The 17,121-nt window shown below is 38.6% G+C and overlaps 1 protein-coding gene across 4 annotated transcripts in view; it reads right to left on the bottom strand.

Moving 5' to 3' along the window:
• PTPRR (protein tyrosine phosphatase receptor type R) overlaps window positions 1–17,121 on the bottom strand; it is a 242,339-nt gene that overhangs the window by 90,853 nt on the left and 134,365 nt on the right. For 2 of the 4 annotated variants that reach the window (XM_045829311.1, XM_045829312.1), the window contains 2 exons: window positions 15,941–16,096; window positions 9,876–9,986 (listed from right to left, as the gene is read on the bottom strand). In XM_045829311.1, coding sequence (XP_045685267.1) covers window positions 9,876–9,986; window positions 15,941–16,096 — 267 coding nt within the window. Of the gene's footprint in view, window positions 1–9,875; window positions 9,987–10,100; window positions 10,357–15,940; window positions 16,097–17,121 lie in introns of those variants that run through there. The other 2 variants (XM_045829313.1, XM_045829314.1) reach the window with 2 other exon arrangements.

The raw sequence follows: 17,121 nt of genomic DNA, 5'->3' as shown, positions 1-17,121 counted from the left end.
TGGAGGAAATAATTTATTTCAGGAAAATTTTAGAAAATATTTGTCCGGCCCTGGCTGGCATAGCTCAGTGGATTGAGGGCCGGCTGTGAACCAAAGTGTCGCAGGTTTGATTCCCAGTCAGGGTACATACCTGGGTTGCAGGCCACGGCCCCCAGCAACCGCATATTGATGTTTCTCTCTCTTTCTCTCTCCCTCCCTTCCCTTTCTAAAAATAAATAAATAAAATCTTTAAAAAAAAGAAAATATTTGTCCAGTATTCTCAAAATATATTGGTTTAAAAAAAGCCTATTCAACAAGGTAAGATTATTTTAAAAACTCCAGTTGAAATAAAAACACAATTATCGAAGATGAAATGTATCAGGCTGAGATTAAGAAGAAAATAATTCAAGGAACTGAAAACTCAGCAGCAGGATGTAAATAAACCTTTGCGAGCAATAAGGACCAGAACTGACAATGCAGAAAACAGAACCAGTAGTATGGAAGGCAGAGAGAGACTGCCTGGAATGTGGAGCAGAAGGATAAGAGGTGAAGATGAAGACAGAGAAAAGAAGGGATACAGAAGTTAGAGAACAATCACAGTAAGTGTTAAATGAGACACCAGAATGAATGAAAGAGGAGCAAGCCATTCAAAACTATTTCCAGTGTCCCCTACGTCATGTACTGTGAAAGGTACATCATATTCTGCTATGAACAAAATAGACAGTACTCTGTTCTTATGGAATTTAGGGATATGGAATGAAAAAAATTGTTAGTTTTAAAAATGCATGAATTAGTTGAAAGAAGAGTAAAGATGAGAATAAAATGGGGCAAACTTTCATAACTTTGAGAAAAAATACATGTTACAAAAGATGCATAAATTCCAGAAGTAGATGAATTGATGTTTGTGTATATGAAACCAACAGAATTTCTCAAATACTCAAGGTCTCAGAAAATTTACTATCTGAGTACCCTTCCTGGAAAAAAAAAAACTCAAGCAAAGTCATGAGAAAAGACGATTCAAAATTAAGAAGACCTAGAGATTGTGATGCGAAAGGAAGCTTGGGAATCATTTCACAAGGAGTGAAAACTAAATGTAACCGCGTCTCAGGCCTTGTCTGCAATCCAACATCTCAGATTGCCATAACCAGCCAGAAGGTTGGAGGGCAGAGGGGTAGAAAACAGAGGTGAACATACGTCAAGTGACTGTTTAATTAGGGGTCCAGAGGGAATCAGAGTCAGTATGGACACAGGAGGATCAGAGGTCCGTCCAGTATAATTATTACTATATATCAAAGAAATGGAAGTCGGGCTAAATAACCCGGCTTCCCTTCCGCAACATTTAGCTGTGGTGGAGCCAGCTGGAGGCAGTTCTGGCCTGCACCTTGCAGCCCCTTGTATCCCCTCTGACGCTGCTCTCTGCCACCGCACTACTGTTCTTTTCTTTTATTTTACATTTTTTTGTTTCATAAATTACTTTATTGTTGTTCAACTATAGTTGTCTGCATTTTCTCCCCACCACTTCGCCCCACTCCAGCCAAACCCACTCCCCTGCCTTGCTCTCACCCTCCCCCTTGGTTTTGTCCCTGTGTCCTTTATAGTAGTTCCTGAAAACCGTTCTCCCCACTTCCCCCTCCCCTCTCCCCTCTGGCTATTGGTAGATTGTTCTTAATTTCAATTCCTTTGGTTATATTTTGTTTGCTTTTTTCTTTTGTTGATTATGTTCCAGTTAAAGGTGAGATCATAAGGTATTTGTCCCTCACTGCCTGGCTTATTTTCTTAGCATATAGAACAAACATTTCAGAAATGTATATGGAACCATAAACAACCCTGAATAGCTGATGCAACTTTGAGAAAGAGTAAAGTAGGAGGGATCACAATACCTGATACCAAACTGTATTACAAGGCCACTGTAATCAAAACAGCCTGGTACTGGCATAAAAACAGGCACATGGACCAATGGAACAGAACAGAGACCCCAGAAATAAGCCCAAGTATCTACGGTCAATTAATATTTGACAAAGGTGGCAGAAGCATAAAATAGAGTAAAAATAGCCTCTTCAACAAATGGTGTTGTAAGAACTGGACAGCTATGAGCAAAAAAATGAAACTCGATCACCAACTTACACCATACACAAAAATAAATTGAAGGTGGATAAAAGGCTTAAATATAAGTCGTGACACCATAAAAGTCCTAGAGGAGAACATTGGCAGGAAAATCTCAAACATTCCATGCAGCAACATCTTCACTGATATGTCCCCTAAAGCAAGGGTCATAAAGGAAAGAATAAACAAATGGGACTATATCAAATTAAAAAGCTTCTGCATGATTAAAGAAAACGCACTACTGTTCTTGAAGAGGGACCACAGTCCCACCTGCCACAGACGTGGGTTCGGCACTGAGTTTGAAAACTACCAACTCTATGAATAGATCTTTTGTGGATGGAAAGATCTTCTTGAGGAAAAAGATTGTGCACATCTGAGGCATAATTAGGAATGCATATTATTGATATAATTTGAACTGCCAGGAAATTATAGGGAATCCTTAATGTCTTTTAGGTCAGTTTACTTCCTCATCCACTGGAAACTTTTATATTGGTGCTAGTTATTGACTCTGGTAGGGCAAAACTAAGTCTTGCATTTTTTTAAAGCAATGGGTTCTAAATAGTCCATGACAAATATTACTAAAGAAAGATGTCTAATGCTAAATGACAAGCCTTCTTACTATTACTATAATTACCCCCACCAGCAACAGGAGAGAAAACACTGAAGATGTATTCCCTTTCCCTGTGCGTAATACTTCAGGATGGGGCTTCTCTTCAGCTTCTGGACCCTTAAAAGACACTTCGTTACCACACCACTCTGCAAAACCAAAATTCCCTTGAGAACAATACCAATCAGTTGACACGTGTTAAGCTAAACGCATAGCTTCTAAAGAAAGAGGGAATAGAATTTAAGGTGGGACAGGTGTTTTCTCTTTTTTTTAAATTGCAAGTAAGTTATTTTTCTGAATGAGAACAGAAACAAATATATCTTTACATTTACAGAAGAATATAAATAGAAGGTTTTATATATAAGGTTTTAGCATATGTAATATATATTCTAAGTTCTTGCCAACTAAATATAATACGTATTGCATACCAGAACATTTGCTTGCCTTTTTACATTTGGATTTTGGAGAAGCACAGTTCAAAATGGAAACGAGGAAACCAAGGAAAGGTTGGCCTTCACCATAGCTCTTGACAGGTCACTTTTATGATTCTGTTTGTGTTAAACAAGTTCTAGTCCAAAGCCCTCCTTTACCCTTCACAAGCTTATGTTCTTGATGAGGAGCCTCTGCCACTATCTTACAGTCGTCTGTTTACTTCATCTCTGCGTCGAGTCAATTTTTGATCCATCCCTGTACAGTATATGCACACACCAACTGCGATTTCTTTAATTAGGGGGAAGCTGAACTTAGAAAGTGTATGATGCTTATAAGATACTTTTAAAAAAATACTCAAGAGAGAGATTGGGCTGTCTGAAAAAATGTGAAAAAAATGACAGGTTTGCCACTTAGCAATAAAGCATTTACATGGAAGTAAGCTACAAGGCAATGGTTCTCAGCCCAGAAATTTCGCTCTCCTGGGACATCTAGCAACGTCTGGAGATGGTTTGGTTGTCATCCTGGACTGTGTGGGGGGTGCCACTGGCATCTGGTGGGCAGATGGGAGGGATACTGTTAAATGCCCTACAATGCCTAGGACAGACCCCCTCTCTCCGAACAAGTTATCTGGCCCTAAATGCCAACGGTGCTGCTGTTGAGAAACCTGGTATAAGGGATCTTATTTAAAAACCACCTGGTATGGCCTCCTCATTTTATATTTAAACCCAGAGAGGTTTAATAATTTATGAAAGGTTAGAAATAAAGTCTAGAATCCCGATTTCCTGACTTATGCCTGTGAGCACTGCCCTCTGTTTGAAATATATCATTCTTGTAAATCCCACATCCTTCTTCCCAGCCTCTTTCCTGAACCTCTGGAAAAGTGGGTCAGAAATTTTCCAATGCACAGCTTGAGGTTGAGAATGTAGCATGCACATATTTCTTCATGTGAATGCACTTTGTTTTAAGTTTACCATAGTGGAGGTCAGCCAATATTTTTGACTTTGCCTTTAGAGCTTATTTAAATCTTGGGATGCAATGAAATCTTTTGATTATTCAAAAAGAAAAGGAGAAAGGAATAAAACTTAAACTATAGCAAGAGAAAAAAAATGATAGCAGGAAGAAGCCAGAGCAACACAGAAATAAGAGGAAGCTAAAGAAATCCTAGAAAGCTCTTCTTCAGCTTTTAATTAAAAAAAAATCTCCTAAGCAGGTAACCCAAAACATCTGTGTGAATCAATATGCGTTCAAATTTGAAAATGACACCAACAGTCCATAATATGTGTTTGTTCTTTACAGTATTTTGCAGTTAGTTCTGAAGGAGCTCATTCATTTATTTCATTTAATTGAATAAACATGAATTAGACACAAGTCATCGTGGATGTCAAGATGGCACTTAACCCTGTCCTCTGGAAACTCACAGGCTTCCAGAAGAGACAGATGTGTCCAGTACAAGATGCTAAGTGTACAAAGAGATGTGATCATAGCAGGTGTGGTGTGGTACACCTTTACCAGCTCTGCCTGGGTTGAACGGCTCAGATTAATGCAGGCATTCTCATCCTGTTACCAGACCCCTCTGTGGCTGCAAATAGATATCCACAGGATAGAGTGACAGAGGTCAAAGAAACCACAATTTGACAATATTATCTATGGCATCCTGGTAAAGTGTTCAAACTCTTAATCCAGGCAGACTTGGATTGGAATCCCAGTGCCTGTCCTCAGACACCCCGTACACGTACCCACACACTGTCTGGTCTTTGTCAAGTCGCTTATCTGCTCTGAGCTGGGGTTTTCTCATCAGTCAAATTAGAGAACTCGTGTACACTAAGTGTTTCTGCATAGAGCCTATAGATAACAACACTGTATTACATATTTAAAAAGTTTGTTAAGAGGGTAGATCTTATGTTAAGTGTTCTTATGACACACAAAATAATAATAAATAGAGTGGAGGAAATTTGGAGGTGATGGATATGTTTATGGCATAGATTGTGGTGATGTTTTCATGGGTGTGTACTTATCTCCACACTCATCAAGTTGTGTACATCAAATATGTACAGTTTTTTGTATGTTAATTGTATCTCAATAATGTGGATTAAAAATACATTAGATGTTTAATACCAGGCAGTAAATTTAGTACCAGTAAGTATGCAATACATACAAGAAACAAATTCTTATTGCTACTATTATTTTTCTTCCTAGTAAGAAGATTATATTCTTACCTAAATAATTTTTATTAATCCAGAAAAATATTGAAAATTAGTGTAGACATATACCTACATTGGAAAACGGTTCTGTCCCAAATAATTCCACCTAGGAGCCTAATCCAATTTCTCTCAGTCTCTAGAGATTATACATAAAAATTAGAAAAGTGTGGTTATTTATGCCCACCTTTGCCAGTTTTTACTGAGTGATGCTCAGGCTGTAGCGGGCAGTGTGACCTATGACTTCCTGCCTCAGCTAACAAGGCTATGACTAGAGAAACTCTTTGTCTGACCTGTGAGTGGTTCTTCTGTGGGTCTAACATGTCAGAGCTTTTACCGACCCAAACAACTGTCTTTTTAAAAATGTGTTTTCTGTGCTTTCCAGAAGCAATCTGGACAGTAGGTATCTCTACGTACATGTCACAAATGCCTCTGTACTTGTTGCTGAACCTCTAAGTACCTCTGAGGGTCTAAATCAGATGACACATGCTCTTCTTTCCATTACATATTCAAGTTTAAGAACTAATTCTGAATGGGCTGGAAGTTGCCCACACATTTTTTCTTAGAAAATTGTCTATTTGTGGCTCCACCCACTGTACATTCACATTTGAAAGGTGCTAAATAAGTCACACATTTGAAATGTCATACATGTCTAATTTTACGCCTGGCAATGTACACATTTTTATTTTAAGAAAAGTAAACAATATGCTGCATTTCAAACATTTTGCCAAGCCTTATGTTATTGTTATGTAGTGCACGAAATCCTCCATGACAGCAATTTACCTACATAACTTCAATATAAAAACACATATTTTTCATTTCTGTGGCCTGTAGGAAGGCTGGAGGCCAATAATGGTACTTGACCTTTCATAAGTATAATCAGTGCCCCAGAAAAATTCTGAGTTACATCTTTTCTGTTGCCACAGAATTAACAAAATTATGAGAAAATAAATTAGAGTATATGCATTTAAGAATCACAAAAGTGATAGTATAACTCTTACTGAGAGATCTAAGTAAAAATTTAGCTTTAAATCAAGATCATTATCAAAAACACGGGGACATTGACAGAGATCAGCTTATTTTAGAGAATCGCACTTGGCGTGCCCTGAAATGTGAATTGTTGACTTGTCAGTGGTTACACCGCATCAGATAAACTTAAAGTTATCTTAATCCTGTTTGTTAGGTAGGTTTTACTTTTCTCTCAATATTAACTCCTTTCTTTGTACTGATGGCTTGTTCCTCTGTTAGTTTTTCAAGTGACTCTTTCATAGTAAAATCAAAGATGGTGTTTAAAATATGTCATTCTACTACTTTCTTTCATTTCAAGAACTAGTGGGAGACAACTTGGAAGCACTGCCTCTCTCGCTTCTCCACCCCAGCTGCACGCACCTCTCCCAGGAGGTGGGAGCACCATCGCCCAGCTAGGTGGCCAGATGACCCAGGCAGAGGTCATCCATCATCCTTTTTCTTTCCTTTCCCCTGAGAATCAGTACACAGCAAAGTCATGCCAGTTCCACCTACAAATAAATTCTGGTCCTGCCCGTTTCCCCATCTCCACCACCACCCCCCACTCAGGGCCACCATCATTTTTCTCGTCGAGCTAAAATAGCCTCCAGAATCCTCTTGCTCCCGCACGCTGCCCCAGCAGAGAACTTGATCTTCTGTATTCACACATCAAAGCTCTGCTTAAAGCACACGGGTTCCACTCTTCTTGACTCCAAACAGGCTATGCTTATCCCACCTCAGCTGTTCCCACCAATCCCCTCTGCCTGGGAGGCCCTTCTCCCACATTTTCGTGTCTCAGATGGCTTTGCTCCCCTCACTCACTATTATGTTATCTCTTCATGGCACTTAACACTATCTGAGATTTTTAAAAATAATAATAAACTTAATTTTTAAAGAACAGTTTTAGGTTTACAGAGAAATTGAGCAGAGAACAGAGTTCCTTTTACCCCTTCTCCCCAACCTCCCTTAACGATTTCCCCTATCTTTAACATCTTGCTTGCATTAGTGTGGTACCTTTGTTATAATTGCTGAGCCAATATTGATAGAATTAACTGAAGCCTATAGTCTAGATTATGGCCAGTCAGAGTGTTGTACATTCTATGGGTTTTGACAAATGTATAAATGTCATATGCAGGGCTTGGCAAAAGTAGGTTAATAATAATAAAAAATAAGACAATAATCAATACATGAATAATGATAGAATAAATTTTGTTTCATGTACTCACAACTGTAAAACTACCTTTGCCCACCCTTGTATTCACGTTAGAGTGTCATACAGAACAGTTTCACTGAACTAAAAACCCGCACACCCTCTTCACCCCACTCCGCCTCACTCGCCCGCCCCCACCCAGCTCTGGCAACCACTGAACTTTTTACTGTCCCTACAGATTTGCCTTTTCCAGAATGTCATACCTTTGGAATCATACCATATGTTCATTATTTTGTTTTTTAAAATATTGATGATTACCCATGTCCCTCTATAGTGTATAAGCCTCATGAGAACAGGGGCCTTACTGGCCTTACTCTTTCCTTCACCCACATTGCCAACAACAGGCCCTCTGTAGGTCCTCTGAAGGGATGTGTGGGTTAAATGGATGGATGAATCTACGTACCAACCCAGGAGAGTGCAGCTGTCTAGACCTCTGAATTATTCTTTTTTTGATTTGCTCTGGTTACTTTGGAGCAGACCCATGCAGGTCTCTGACTTTTGCACTGGTGCTTTGCACACACTGGGCAAAGCAGAGTTGTTTCCCAGGCCCAAGTGGTTGAGGGTGTGTTTGCTAGAAGACCTTTTGTCACCTGAGACCAATATCTCAGGTAGAGACTTCTCCAGTCACTTCAGAGTCACGGGTGCTCTCTGGGTTGGAAATGCAGAATCTGGAACACATCTTCCATGTTGATAGCAAGCTCTGCTCTGCGTCCCCCTACCCTCCAGCACTCACAGGCTGCTCATGAATCTGCTTCCCCACTCCCCCCTTTTAACCTTGCCTTTGCTCTTCTGAATCTTACCATTTCCTCCTGAACAATTTCCATTTCATCACTCCTTAACCCTCTCTATCTTCCTGTCCTCACATCTTTTTTACCGGTGAAGCAGAAAAGCACCCTAATTGTGACTGACAAGAGAGAGCACAGCACTTGAGATTTCTTGAATAAAAGAAATGAAGAACCAGATATATTAAAGTGCAATTAACCATAACAAGGGAGCACACCACCTAAAACACTAGCCAACACCTAGAAGTCTCTGCCACAATTTCCATAACCTCCAACGTTCTCTCATTAAATTTATTTTTTCTTAACCTGTACCACTTAATACATAAAAATTCATTTTCACACTCAATTCTTAAATGATTCTTTTGTTTATTATGTCACAATTTTTAGAAATCTTCTTTAATGCCTGGCCCACAGAGATGCCTCTGAATTTGTTAGGAGGGAAGAAGCTTTGGGACATTGTCACTGCTTCCTGTGTCCAGGGTCGAGAAAATATTCTTATCATCACCCTGTGCCAGGCCTTAATTGTTTCATATCCTTCGACTTACTCAGCCTCTGTCTTTCCAACAGCCCTAACATGTCTAACATAAACCACTGCCCGGCATGGGAAGCACAAATGAATGAATGAGATCCAATGAGACACTTAGCCACACCACTGATTGCAGGAAGAACAAATAGCATGAGGTCTTGGTCAGGGCATTTGAAAACTGAGGTGTGCATGTCTTTAAAAATGTGTAAAATTAAAAAGAATGCAGCACACAGGAAAAAGTTGTTAACACCCATTTGTAAACTTCAAATATTTTAAGTTACAATCACGGAATTTTTAAAAGAATAACAATTTTTTGTTTTCTATTTGAAAGGCAACTGTTAACTCATTCAATATCAAAGAGCACTGTGCACTTTAGTGTATTTAGGTTTACTTTGGGTTCTATTTTTCTAAATTAGAAATATACTTTTAAAGGTTTCATACTCATAATTTGTAGTTTACAGAGCTATTTGCAGTTATATTTTTACAGTATTCATTCACCTAAAAAATTGGTTGGTAGTGAATTATACAGCTTTGAGTCTATAATCATTTTTTTTCCATGCCTGGAATTTCATAAAATGCTTTCCAAGCCCTTAAAAATAAGTAAATCAACCATTTTTTAAGAAGTAATCTTGCCCATTAGACATATTTATTTTAAAAAAATTTCCATGAGTTCAATAAAAATGATATAAATGAACAAATAAAGTAAGCCCAAAGTGTGCCCATGAGACTTTAATGACTGTGAGGCTTTAGTGAGCTCTGGGAATCATTTTCTAAAACTTCATTCTCAGGGCTGATCAAGTCACTAAAAGTCTCACTGCAGCTCCAGCTATATTCTGCAGGTCAGAATTCAGAATTCCGTAGGTTTTCCTTTAGCTATCACTCCGCTGTCAGACACGAAATCCCCCAGTTTAACAGCATCATAGTCTTACTTCTGTTCCCAGTCTTTTCAACATTCATTTGAATGGCAAATGTATCCAGTAATATTAAGCAGTGGGCTCAGCAAAAGATAAAATATATAAAGAAGCAAACTTACCATCAGACACGTTACTATAATAACAAAGATGCTGAGAAATATGACAACAGCATAAAATCCTTCTTTGCTCCAGATTTTGTCCGCTTCATGCTGCCCTTGTAAAACATTTTTCTTTAAAAGCAAAACAGAAAGTCTGACGTTAAAGGAGAGCTTGAGGAGACTGTTGTTCTTATCAGACACTAAACATATTTTTAGCTTTATTCCATTCAGTGTAGTAGAACACACCTACATTCCACACTGTCAGAGCTGCTTCTCAAACTGTTCTAAGACGAGGGACTGCTGCCCTTAGACACGAGGAGGTTGTTTAATCTCCTGTACGGGAGGAAGCCTGCCCTCATGGCTTATCAGGTCCAAGGCTCCGTACATGTCCCTGTCCCTTGCAGTCTCTTTGGAAATGACCTGGTTCATAGGTAAGAGAGTTCTGTTCTTTCCTGTGATGAGGAAATTGCTTCTGAAGCTTTCTTTATTGTTTAGAGTCCCCTTCCACCCACCACCACAACACCCTGGTTTACATGCTATAACACAGCCCTTATCTTCACAACACAAGTGAAACAGGTGCAAACAAAATCTCCTGATGAGTTAGTAAACAGAGCAACACTGTTGAGATCATTTCCTCCTTTTTTTCCTCTTTTATCAAATCTTTTAAAAATGCTTTCTTATTTGTCAAAATCTGATTACAATACCACCTCAGCTACATAAATTGTTAGAATATTACATTTTCTTTAAGTATCAGGAAACACTGAAAAGTACAGAATTGCTTGGTAATAAAAGGTGAAATAGTTATTTTGATTTTTATTTATACTTAATTTTTTGTTCACTACTTTAGGGGTGGAGAAGCAGCATAAATAAAATGTGAATGAGTGGCTTAATTTTATTTAACCCATTCTTCTTTTAAAAAAAGCATTTCTACTAAGTCGGGTCTTAGAATGCCATTTGTTTTATGACTCAGTGAAATTTATAGACTTGTAGTTAAAGAAACTTTAACTTGAAATCAAGTGGTCCACAAAAAGCAAAACATATAAAGGCTAAACCAAGTCCAGTGTTTGCTTGTTGTTAAAGGCTGCCTCCCACCGCTTCTGTGAGAGTGTGCCTGTCCTTGGATGCTGTCTCCAATGAGTAAGAAAGCTGCGAACCACAAAATATTGAATGATGAAAGCCACTTGGAGAAAGGTCCTGGGAAATAGGAGAGCATTTCGAACATTTCAGTGGCAAATGTAATCACTGGGGTGACTTCAGCCTATACTCTGTGGGATGGAAGAACAGCCTAGCTGAGCCTGGTCAACCCAAAGAATCATGAGCAATAAATAGTAATTGTCTCAAAGAAGAAGAAAGGAGGAGGAAGAGGAGGAGGAGGAAAGGAAGCAAGCCTTGAATAAAACCTGTCCTTGTGTCTGAACTTAGAAATCACTGCCAATCATTTTTGAGCCTTTAAATACTAATAGAATACATTCACCATTTGTGAATTAGATAAAAAGAAATATTTGCCTTGGAAAACATTTTATGAAAACTTTTATCCTGCAACTCAAGTGAGTCTTGGTGGGGAACTGAGTAGGGCAGAACGGAAAGGATCTGTTACTGGAGTTAAAACGTGATTGACAACAATTTGAGAGAGCCTTTGGCTGCTTGAAACTGTTGAGTCTCTATTCCTTTTGCTTGTCAAACATTGATATGCTCACTATGCTATCCTGCCTACTTTCTAAGACACAGACAAATTCCTGGATATAAGGAATGATTCTGAGATATATTTTGAAAGTACGTAAGTGGTAAGTGGATGGAGAACTGAAAATACTTGCCTCATGAGATGATTAGAGACCAATTATCTTAAACAAAAGATTTTATTTATTTATTTTTAGAGAGAGGGGAAGGGAGAGCGAAAGAGGGAGAGAAACATGGATCTGGATCTGTTGCCTCCTGTACATGCCTGGACCAGGGACCAAACCCTCAACCCAGGCGTGTGTCCTCACTGGGAATTGAACCAGCGAAACTTCTCTTTGCAGTATGGTGCCCAACCAACTATGCCATATCAGTCAGGGTTAGAAAACAAGTATCTTCCTGGAAAGGAAATCTTGGCTTCAAGTGACAACTTGTCTTTTACTATTTGACCTCATCCAGATCATATTTTATTCTGGTGCATCCATAAACATAGCTGAAAACTAATAAAACAGAAAATTCTTCAAGAAACCAGGAAATGAAATTTTTGTAGGCAACTAAATGGCATCTATTGCTTGCTATAAAAGCAAACTAGTTAAAGTTAAGCCTTCAAGTAGGCAGCATAAACTTGTCAAATTTAAGTACGAGGATCTGAGCTTTACTTAATGTAAAATCTGGATAAAAAGGGGTGGTTAGGTGGGTGGAAAGAGATTTTATGTTCCTAACCTGATCTGGTTCATTTCTTTCTTTTCTTGCTATAGTTCTACACCTCCTGGAATATCAACATGTTCCTTTCTGCTTAAGACAACTGTTTTGTTTCTCTTTTAACCAAAGCAATGATGATGGAAGGATTAACCTCCCACCCCCCCTCTCCCACTCCCAGTTAGAAAGATACATGTTTTGTACTCCCAGAACTTAGTCACTGCACTTTCTTGGTAAATAGATTTCCTTCTGAGTCATGCTATTCCTGCTGAGCACTACTATATTTGTACAGAGATCTAAAAAACTTGATAAGGGCAGGGTAATAAATGGAAAAGTTTGTAGTTAAGATTCCACAAATCAAAAGATTATAATTCATAGGACTCTCCCATCTAACTTCTGCATAAGGTTAGAGTGATGCCTTTTATATTTTTGTTAGGGGACCAAGGGTTCAATAGTTCAGAGACTCCATGGCTGGGCCAAGCAAATGCTGCTGTATCATCTTTGCATCTTATTTCATAGCTACATCGCTTTGCCTGTTAACTTTGTTTCAGTGAACGTTCTTGGGTTCTGTTTTGTTTTATGATTTAAAATTTGGGCAGTTTCCTGTATCACTGTATCAATAACAATGGCTTCTTTATATACTGTGTAATAATTTGATGTACTGTAGTGTTCCCTTTTCTTTTTTCTTAAACCAATTCTGATCCCGGAGGGTGGGAGAAATTCCCAAATGCTAGGAGATATGATATAGAGGCTTTAGGAGATATATCTCTCTAGGAGAGATGAGGAACACATAATAAGAATGAAGTAGAAATATCCTACATTAGGTGGTCCATTAACTGACTTACGCAGATAAATGGGACGAAGCCTGCGGCCACATGGTTTTGTGTGATGGATGCCACACTTCCACTGTGCGACCCGCAAGTCAGGACGATCTGACGTGTGTCAACCCTGCACCCCCCTCAGCACTGTCTGGCCGGGATGGTAATTCCTTAGACTGCTGGCTAACGTTCCTGGTCTGAGGGAACAGTCACCAAACTCCAGGACTAGAGTTTGTGTTTTTTGGTGTGACATTTTATCTTTGTAAATATTCCATGGAAGGATCAGTTGACACACTGGCCTGTAATTTCGAGAAGGGAACTTCCTCCTCCTAAGTGTAAGAGCTGCGAAACTGGGGTCCTGTGCCACCGAACACAGCCATCAAACCCCACTTTGCATGCAATGTGACTGCAGGGCTTACTGCTTCAGTAGGCATTTAATTTTATAAAAAACATTTAAAAATAGAAACTAAAATAATGAATTTAATTTTATTGCCCTGTGATTTGACTTATTAAGCAAGAAGTCTAGTTTTATCTTTATGAGTATCTTATAATAAAATAATATTTGTGTGTCCCTACAGTGTCCTAGGTATTACATAAAAATTGTTTTTTAAAAACTCTTTGCCCTGGCTGGGTAGCTCAGTTGGTTAAAGCACCGTCCCAGGCACCGAAGGCTGAGGGTCTGACCCCCAATAGGGCATGCAAAAGAGACAGCCAATCCACGTTTTTCTCTGTCTCTCTCTCAAATCAACGAACGTGTGCTCAGATGAAGATTTCAAAAATGTCTTTTTCTCCCCTAAAGTGTGGATTCAAAATGAGAACACATAATAAACAAAAGTAATTCTCTATTTGGTATTTTTCTTTCCTTCCCAAGAGTTATTTCTGATTTTAAAAAATCAAGCAAATAAAGAAATGGCAACAACAAAAACACATCTTTCCCTGAAAGTAGTTAATATAAGTTTAGGAATAGATGCTTTGAGACATGATTCACGATGTTCTATTATCTTTGTAAAGCACGAAAAACCAAAATAACAATATTCATTTTTTTCTCTTAATAAACATGCTCCCATAGCAGAGCTATAATTTAGATGAAAACGTGAAAGAAAGGGCTGAGGCCTAAGCTGTCATCACACACTAACCACAGAGATGAATACAGAAGTGGTGAAGCTCACACAACATGATTCCCAGGTGAAACAACTCTGCTCAAATGCTTCTGTGTGCCCCTTTGGACCGTGTGTGCTGGGAGCTGCCAACGAGGGCGCTTCCTCCTGTTTCTGCAGTTACAGCTTCAGGTCACAGGGTGATGCTGGGCCGCTTTTAGAAGAGCCCAGTGACCAGAGGGGAGAGGGGAGGAATTTCAGGGGATAAGGGGAAGGGTTTACAGGAACAAGTATAAAGGACACATGGACAAAAACTAGGAGGGGGGGGTGGAAATGAGAGGGAGGTGAGGAGGGATGGGGGGTGGGCTGGGATGGGAGTAAAGGACAGAAAACTGTACTTGAACAACGATTAAAATAAAATTAAAAAAAGAAGTGCCTGAACAAAAGGCTCGCTCAATTAATCTGCTCTTGATAAAATTAAAATACTTTTTAGTCCCATGCAATATAATATTTCTTAAATTCCCACAATTTCAGAAGAAAATATTACATTTTGACCATCAAATACACTTTCATTGTTACAGTACAGACCTGGGGTCTTGTGGGCTAATAATTCTGTGATAAGCAGTCAGGCTAAGCTCTTAATTTTCACTGGGCTAGGGTGTGTTGGAGGACCCCCAAATGTGTATTTGATTTTAATGCCTTTTTTTTTTGATATGATGAGCTTCTCACAAATTTTGATGACTCACTAAGCTGCCATATTCCTAAAGCATTCAGAATGGCATTTAAATTCAGAATACAGAACAGGAAAGAAGGCTTATATAAGTCATGGAAAGCTCACAGGAAGTAGCATAAATTAATCCAATGGTGTTTTTAAATTTTAAAGAATTGTCCTGGGTAAAATGTGTGCCAGTCAGTCTGTGAAGGACCCAGACCTGTGACATTTGCTGAAAAGAGGGAAATATGTTTTACTGAAAACTGGAATAGCCTAAAGACTCAAGATGTCTAGATTCTAAATGTTGCTTCAAACCTCACGTGCTTTGTCACCTTGATGGCAGCATGCCATTTCTGTGGGCCTTACTTCTGTACCTATAACATGCTCATATATGTTCCCTCAAGCTCTGATTCTGTGGTCCTGTGAATTTAGTTATATATGTACACGATGATGGTCATTCTATTGGGTCTCTTAGAGTGGGGTGGAATGGAAATCTTAGAAAAGGGACAGAATACATCCAGGAGTGAGAACGGCAGGGTTGGTAATGGAAATTTAAATGGCATCAAACTTGGAAAACACTACGAAGAAAACACCCATAGTTCTTAAGACTGGGATCCTCAGCAAAAGAAAAACAACATTTCAAATTAATTCCAAGGTTTTGGAGACAAGTGACTATCTGGTGACTATTTTCTCAATGAAGGCAGCCAGGAGAGGTGCACCTGTTGCAGAAGAAAGGTCTGAGTGTGTGTGTGTGTTTTCGGCATTTCAGTCTGAAATAACCAAACTGGCAAAGATATCTAAATGGCCTTTATCCTAGACAGTGTACTGGGAAGTCAAAATACATTACAGGGCCATAAAGGTTTGAAGAAGAAAGTGTCAAAAATTGAAATTTTGACAAGAAAATGAATTTCCTTAAGGAGTAAACATATATGAGGTGATGATCAGAGAATTCTGATACTTAGGGAGATTTTTTGTTATCAAATAACATAAACAAACAGCATTAGTAGCAAAGCCTCTCGAGGCTGGGTTACCGTGTCACACTAACTGTGCAAACTTTCAGATGAAACCTTCCATGCAACAACATACCTCAGGGGACACATCTGTGATTCCAAACTGGGATAAGCTCTGATGCAAAACATTGATGTTAAGTGAGCGCAGCACTTCCTCAGATGGCAGAGCCTCAGAAACGCCTCCTTTTCGGGTGATGGGAGACACAAACAGTTCCACACTGTTCTTCTTTCCCTAGGAAAAGTAGATTATTTGTCTGTGTTAAGAGACATTTTAAACAACCTTGGGAAATATTTTTACCTTTTTCTAGAAACATTAAAGAAAACCAAACTCCCAGAATCCTAAAAGGCATCTTAAGAGATTACATTTAATAGTTATTCTCTGATACACTTAATAATACCAGCCCAAAGCCTGAAGTCTTTAAGTAGCTTTTTTTTTGAGTTATAGACACTTCAAGACATAATTTCATTGGATGCTGGTTTACTTTCCATTCCATATTATTTTTGAAATGTACTGTTCAGATGTTCCCTGAGTAATTGTGTTTAGAGAACCATTTTAAAATCAAATGAATTAAATAAAACCTAATGCAATCATACAATTATTAGACATTTCCACTTCATGTATTTTTCTCATAACTCGTATTACTGTGAAGACTGGGATCACTAAGGAAGGTGACACTACATGAGCCTTGAAGTTGCTTCCCTGATTCTGTTCTTCACCTCGATTGTCACATTTGAGAAGTCTGTCCTTGGGTAGAAATGAATACATTGCCCAGTGATATCATGAAACTTCCCTGTCAGTATTACCTCATTAGCTGAAGTGGGGACAGAGGGTTTCTTCCTACCATAAATTGTGGACAGGACACATGTTCATAAAAACACATCACAAAAGTGCCACTGCCATTGATAGATTCTCTTTACAAGTTATATAACATACTTAGAAAGGGAATTATTGTTCGTCTTTTTGATACAAGCAGTTCTCTCATGCTAGAAAATTTTCTTTTAATGCAAGCAAGCTATCAGAGGTGTGGTCAGGTATAAAGTGGAGTATCAAAATACCACTAGCAATCCAGAAAAAAAAACGATTCTATGTTTGTAGGAAAAAACAGACAATGACTAAGTATAGCATAACCCTGATGTCAAACATGTTTACAATAATTTAAATAGGTTATGACCTAATAACAACAATAGCAGGAATAGAATGTTTGCTTTTGCTTCTTTTGCTTGACACACTCTTATGTATCTTAAATCTGTTATTTC

This window comes from Phyllostomus hastatus, unplaced genomic scaffold, assembly GCF_019186645.2.
Source record: "Phyllostomus hastatus isolate PE091 unplaced genomic scaffold, TTU_PhHast_1.1 phas_scaffold_93, whole genome shotgun sequence".
In the NCBI taxonomy this organism is placed as follows: Eukaryota; Metazoa; Chordata; class Mammalia; order Chiroptera; family Phyllostomidae; genus Phyllostomus; species Phyllostomus hastatus.
The sequence above is the reverse complement of the archived record's forward strand: the minus strand, read 5'-3'. Positions and strand labels throughout refer to the sequence as shown.